General features: G+C 42.0%; 1 protein-coding gene across 4 annotated transcripts in view; it reads right to left on the bottom strand.

Moving 5' to 3' along the window:
- The window catches only part of ZNF385D (zinc finger protein 385D), a 901,583-nt gene that overhangs the window by 9,689 nt on the left and 885,894 nt on the right, over positions 1-6,000 (bottom strand). For all 4 annotated transcript variants that reach the window (XM_040480081.1, XM_040480082.1, XM_040480084.1 and 1 more), the window contains one exon: positions 4,208-4,438. In XM_040480081.1, coding sequence (XP_040336015.1) covers positions 4,208-4,438 — 231 coding nt within the window. The remainder of the gene's footprint in view (positions 1-4,207; positions 4,439-6,000) is intronic.

Below are 6,000 nucleotides of genomic sequence, written 5' to 3'. Positions count from 1 at the left end.
GAGAGAGAGGGAGAGAGAGAGGGAGAGAGAGAGGGAGAGAGAGAGGGAGAGAGAGAGGGGGAAAGAGAGGGGGAAAGAGAGAAGAAGAAGAAGAAGAAGAAGAAGAAGGGGAAGAAGGAGGAGGAGGGGAGGAAGAGGGGGAGGAGGAAGTAGGAAGGAAGAGAGGAAGAAAGGGAGGGAGGGAGGAAAGAGAGGAAGAAAAGAAAGGAAAGAAGGAAAGAAAGAAAGAGAAAAAAAAGAATAAGGAAAGGAAAGGAAAGGAAAGGAAAGGAAAGGAAAGGAAAGGAAAGGAAAGGAAGAAAGGAAGGAAGGAAGAAAGGAAGAAAGAAGAAAGGGAAGGGGTAGGTTCAAAGAGAACAAATGACTTGCCCAGGTTCACATAGAAATGTTATTTACAGATCCGAGGTAAAAATAGTCTGATCACTTCTAGCTCATTCCATTGGAATATACAAGAGGCAGTGTTTGATGGAAGCTATAGCATCAAAATCTGTTTATGATTAAGAATGTGTTTTTGAGATTAAAAGAAAAACCATAAATGCAGAACTCTACATTCACAGCTATAGGCCATATTTCATGCATATGTGTTCCTAAAAGGGAAAAAAGGGGGAAACCTACTTAGAATTACAATTTAGATGCAAAAGACACATCTCCCCACCCTGCAGCCTGGTTGCTTTTGATCAAAATTGGCTTTCAAACCTGGCTCCCTGAAAAACAGCCCAATCTCAACGGTGGTTTCCTCATCTGTGGCTCTAAAAGAAAGCAGGGAATTCTTTTAAAGTGATATTGGTGGTGTTGGGTGGGTAGGGGTGAGTGTGGGGGCAGTGGGGCACTAAGGCAGTGACTGTGGTCTGTTCCAGATGCAGGTAATACAGGGGTCCATTAAAGAGAATTAGAAAACAATAATTAAATGGACTGCAAAGGCAGTCTGCTTTCCACTAGGGCCATGAACTGGCAACTCTAAACAATGTCCATGATAAAGGACTTCTTCCTAGAAAACATTTTGTTGATCTATATTCTACACCATTGGTGTGTTTACTGTTGAGATTTAGTATGCATTAAATTAGCCCATTGTGTTACTTATCCTATACTAAGCATCATGCCACATGGAACTTGGTCTGTAGACCTCTCTATTACACAGCGGGCGGCGCACACACAGGAGCTCAGCTACGGGCTCTTGTTTTGTTAGCGAGTCCGTAACAGTTCACAATCATTCAAGCTCACGAAGGCTGCGGTTCATGCCTTCAACCCCTGCGGCCCTCTGTATTTTTATAGATGAACGACGACACCATGATTGTGAAAATGAAGCGACAGAATTTGGGTTGCTTTAATTCTGTCATTTTATGTGACTGCTGGAAGTTTTTATGTTTAAAGCAGCGAAACACAGTGTGAGCCATGGGGTGTCATGGTTTTGTCTGGCGAGCGTCAGTTGCCCACGTTGGTAACTGTCTAGTGACGGGCACTGTACTGGCTGCCTTCCTGCCCTGTTACCTTTTCTCGCTTCCTAACCTGTTCCCTTGGCCTCTCCTGAAAACTCTCTGCTCTCAAATCCTGGTCTCCGAGTCTGCTTCTAACGGAACCCAAACTAAAACACACACCAACCCTATGATGGATCCTACAACAACTACTCCTTTTCCTGACAGGAGAGTGATCATACGGGTAAGCCCGTCTCTTTCTAACTCCCCACCCCCCATGGGTTTCCCCTCATGGGGTCCAAAGGGAAAGATGCTGGAACCAGTGGATAAGGGGCAGTTGTATGAATATGGGAAGGACTGCATTCATCATCTACATTTAGAGAATGTCCTGGACACAGGGAGCCTCTCGACACTGCTTCCGTTACAAATAAGAGAGCTAAATCTGGAGATCAAAAATGGCGCACAAAGGGGGTTAGACACATCTACTTGTCCACCTGCTTTCCTTTGCCATCTCCAGTTCTGGCACAGCTGGCTCGTGCATGTCTAGTGTGAGGCCTCCAAGAAGGGCCTGGACCTGAGAGAAAGATCTCTGAGGTAGGAAGGGAAGCGCAGGGCTAGAGAAACCTAAGCTTAGGGGGAATGGGGATAGTCTCCTGACTAGGACAAAGGGTTGGAGGGGACATCCCTATAAAGGGACTCATAGTAGAGGTGACAACCACATTTACTACCTTAAGCTCTGCCTGCACAACACTTGTGAGGATTTTGTGTTTGCTTTTTTTTTCTTTTCCCCAATACTATAGCTTCTAGGCTTGGATATATAATAAATCAGAATCCCTAGATATAAGAAATACACACACACACACACACACACACACACACACACACACACATATATATATATGACATGGGTGAGTATGCATTTAAAGCTCATGGGCTACTTCTCTTTTTTTTTTTTTTTTTAATTTTTTTTTCAACATTTTATTTATTTTTGGGACAGAGAGAGACAGAGCATGAACGGGGGAGGGGCAGAGAGAGAGGGAGACACAGAATCGGAAACAGGCTCCAGGCTCCGAGCCATCAGCCCAGGGCCTGACGCGGGGCTCGAACTCACGGAGCGAGAGATCGTGACCTGGCTGAAGTCGGACGCTCAACCGACTGCGCCACCCAGGCGCCCCAGCTCATGGGCTACTTCTGACAACACAAAGCAGAGATGAGCATCATAGAATTGGAATATGAAAAGTGCTGACCTGGTGTGATATCATGTGATATCACTGCTTCTTAATCAGATGTTTCTGATAAGAATTCAAGGATGCCCAAATTATTGATAAATTATCGCCAGCCTCAAAGGGTATGGTTTTGTTTATCTGTCAGAGTTGATCCCCCCGCCCCCAAATGAATGTGTTTCTCTGTCACTATGCAGAAGGATCAGGAATTCTTGAGAAATAACTGGACCTCCAATGAGGTTTTCGTACTCCCAACTACCCTGCATCCCTGAATAATGTATTTGCATGAGTAAAACTCGAGGCATGTCTGCATGGTACATAGATTCTGACTTGGGGCCAGATCTTTTTCTGTGTTCTCAGGCCCTGAACCCATGAACTCCCAGACGACAACTAATGTTGCGTGCAGGAGGAAGATACGAACTGAAGAAATTGCTCTCCACCTGCAATTACTCCCTCAGAACACTGAAGTCAATACTTGGATATTACTGTGCAGCACAGTGGCCAATGACAGTGAACATATAGCTGCAACATTAACCCAGGGTATCATTTACAAACGATTCTGTTTTTACTGTAATTGCTGACAGGGTCCTGGCAATGAACACAGTCTTTGGGAGGAAATCTAATCTTGGGCCAAAGGGCTGGCTTAAATCTTAGGCAGGATATATATACAATTATCTATATCTATATATCTATATATGATATCATCTAGATTTTATTGATAGATACATAGATAGAGATATACTCTCCCTGTATGTATTTATCTAGATAGATAGGTCTTGGTATGATATAATATCTATACATTATCTTTCTATAGATATAATACAGAACAGATGGATGGAATTGAAATATACTGGGGAAACATTTCATCCTTGTTATGATATGTTCAAGTTTAGTGTTTAAGTTGGAGAGACCTAAGTTTACGTCATGGCTTAGTCGCTTAATTGGTCATGTGCCTCACCTGAGCTTCAGTCAAATAGCAAGAATAGTATGTTTAGGTTGCCACAAAGAGTAAATAAAATATCACATGTGGAGAACATACCTCAACGGTTGCCCATAATAAACCCTTTACGGTAAAGTGTCCAGGTGATATAGATTTAGCCCAAATAATATTGTCATTAAGACCATAACAGCGAGGTTTCACCTAAAATCACATGGAGTTATGGAAGCAAATTTTGTAACTACCGATAAAAACTTCAGCAAACTTCATTTAGAAGCAAATGTGTGGGAGTGTATAGCAATTTAGAAATCAAATAAATGCAAATCTTAGACTTTAGAATATTTTACTTTATCTCCTAATGTTTAATAACACACACACACACACACACACACACACACACACATTCATAAACACAAACACATACACATCGAGGCACAGGAGCCCTGGAAGTCCTCTCTTGCTCCCATGTAAATGACACTTTGCACGTCATTTTTATTTTGTAACAGTTAATGAATTCCATGTAATAATTGCCAGTTTTCCGCCAACCCTTTGTCCCCTGCTGCAAAAGATCTAACCCATTCAGAGGAAGATAATTGAAGAACTGTTGAGACAGAAAAGAAATCGCTTCATCTCACCACTGTTGTGTGCCTCCAGCTGTGAGGCAGAGTTGACAGCAACCTTGCATAGCGAACAGTAAAGAAGCCGTTTTGCCTTTTCTTCCTCGGTCTCCGTGGAAGGACATGAGCTATTGCCAGTGGCTGCTGTGGGGCTTTTTTCCACTTTGGAGGTGATCTCAGTTGTCATAACACTGCTTTTGCGAATTTCCACAGTTGTCGTTGATATTGCTGGTGTCCCTGCGGTACTGTCTGCATTCCAAATAGCATAGAAAAAAAGAGGACAAAACAGTGGTATTATCTTTCCCTATTTGGAAATGTATCACTAACATTACGTTCCGCTAGTAATGATAAGAGCAATCAGCAATTGCTGCTTGGTGACTGTGGTATGGGTCAGTCATCTCATGAAGATATTTGCATAGATGGCCACATGTAATTGCGTATATTGATATCAAAGGCACAGATAATTCTTAAAAATATGCCCAAATACACTTAATTTTTTTTCCTGTGGGGCAAATAAACATACCCACAGATTTCTCTTGTTACCATATGGCCTTAATAAAATCATCCTTACAGTATATTGTATTTTGCATATGTGTATTTCTACACAGAGGATTTTTGACAAAATAGAGGATAAACACTTGTAAGATATTTTTATTTTTCTTGACTAGTCTATTTTCCTTCTACATTTATCTCTTTAAGTAAATACAAGTACCGATCCTTTTGTATATACTTGTGCAAAAAAAAAGAGAAAAAATGGAATCCTGACGACATATTGCTTTGTTCAGATCAACAATTTAGAAAACCATTGCCCTATTTACAAAGAGTTGTATTTTCAACACCAGGTACAGGGATCATCAACATATAAACAAGAGGAATTCTAGTCTGGCGTATTGATTAAATGCATGCTCTGTACCAGGCTGTGTTCAGGGAGTCTGTGACATAGTATTCAAACATCAATGGCCTCTGTACAAGAAACTCACAGGCTGATCACACCATGTTAATGTCACCTCATCATTTTGAGAGTCAGATGACCATGAAAGTGTTGGTATACTGGAACCCTACAACCCATCTGGCTCTGAAGTCTGATTCTAAATCTGGAGAGGTCAACTTCTGAAGGAAAACTGCTTTATCCTGACTTCACTCAGGTATACACCAACAATTACCAATTATAATTAGCAGTGTTTGCCATATCCAATAGCAAATTGCAAAGAAGCTCTATGTTCGTATCCTTTCGTCTTTCATACTCTTTACTCAGCCTCCCAGCTGGCTGGTTCTTAACCTCTATTCAAAATATTCCCAGGCTGTCTCCCTAGCTACAGCTGCTCTTGGAACTGTTTCTCATTCCAGATACTGCTGTGGTCACTAATGCCACACTGAAAAGCTCATAATAAATGGATCAGGCATGGTTATAAGGGACAGTGGTCTGCCTGCAATGAAGTGTTGTCCTCAAAAATGCTGGTTAGGTCACACTATCAAGAGTTGATTGCAGTTACAAAATGCCTTTTAACCTGGGTATTTCCTTTGATCCAGATATACAGGTGGGGATTTAGGTGAGATTGGTTATGGCTTCTTTCCCAAATATGGCATCAGAAACACTAGTCAATAAGAAGAGATGGGGTGCCTGGGTGGCTCAGTTGGTTAAGCGTCCAACTTTGGTTTAGGTCATGATCTAGTGGTTCGTGGGTTTGAGCCCTGCATCACGCTCTGTGCTGACAGCTGGAAGCCTAGAGCCTGCTTCAGATTCTGTCTCTCTCTCTCTCTCTCCCCCTCCCCTGCTCATGCTCTCTTTATGTCTCTCAAAAATAAATAAG

This window comes from Herpailurus yagouaroundi, unplaced genomic scaffold (assembly GCF_014898765.1).
Source record: "Herpailurus yagouaroundi ecotype Mexico unplaced genomic scaffold, PumYag 159, whole genome shotgun sequence".
Classification (NCBI taxonomy): domain Eukaryota; kingdom Metazoa; phylum Chordata; class Mammalia; order Carnivora; family Felidae; genus Herpailurus; species Herpailurus yagouaroundi.
This window is presented reverse-complemented; position numbering and strand designations above follow the sequence as displayed.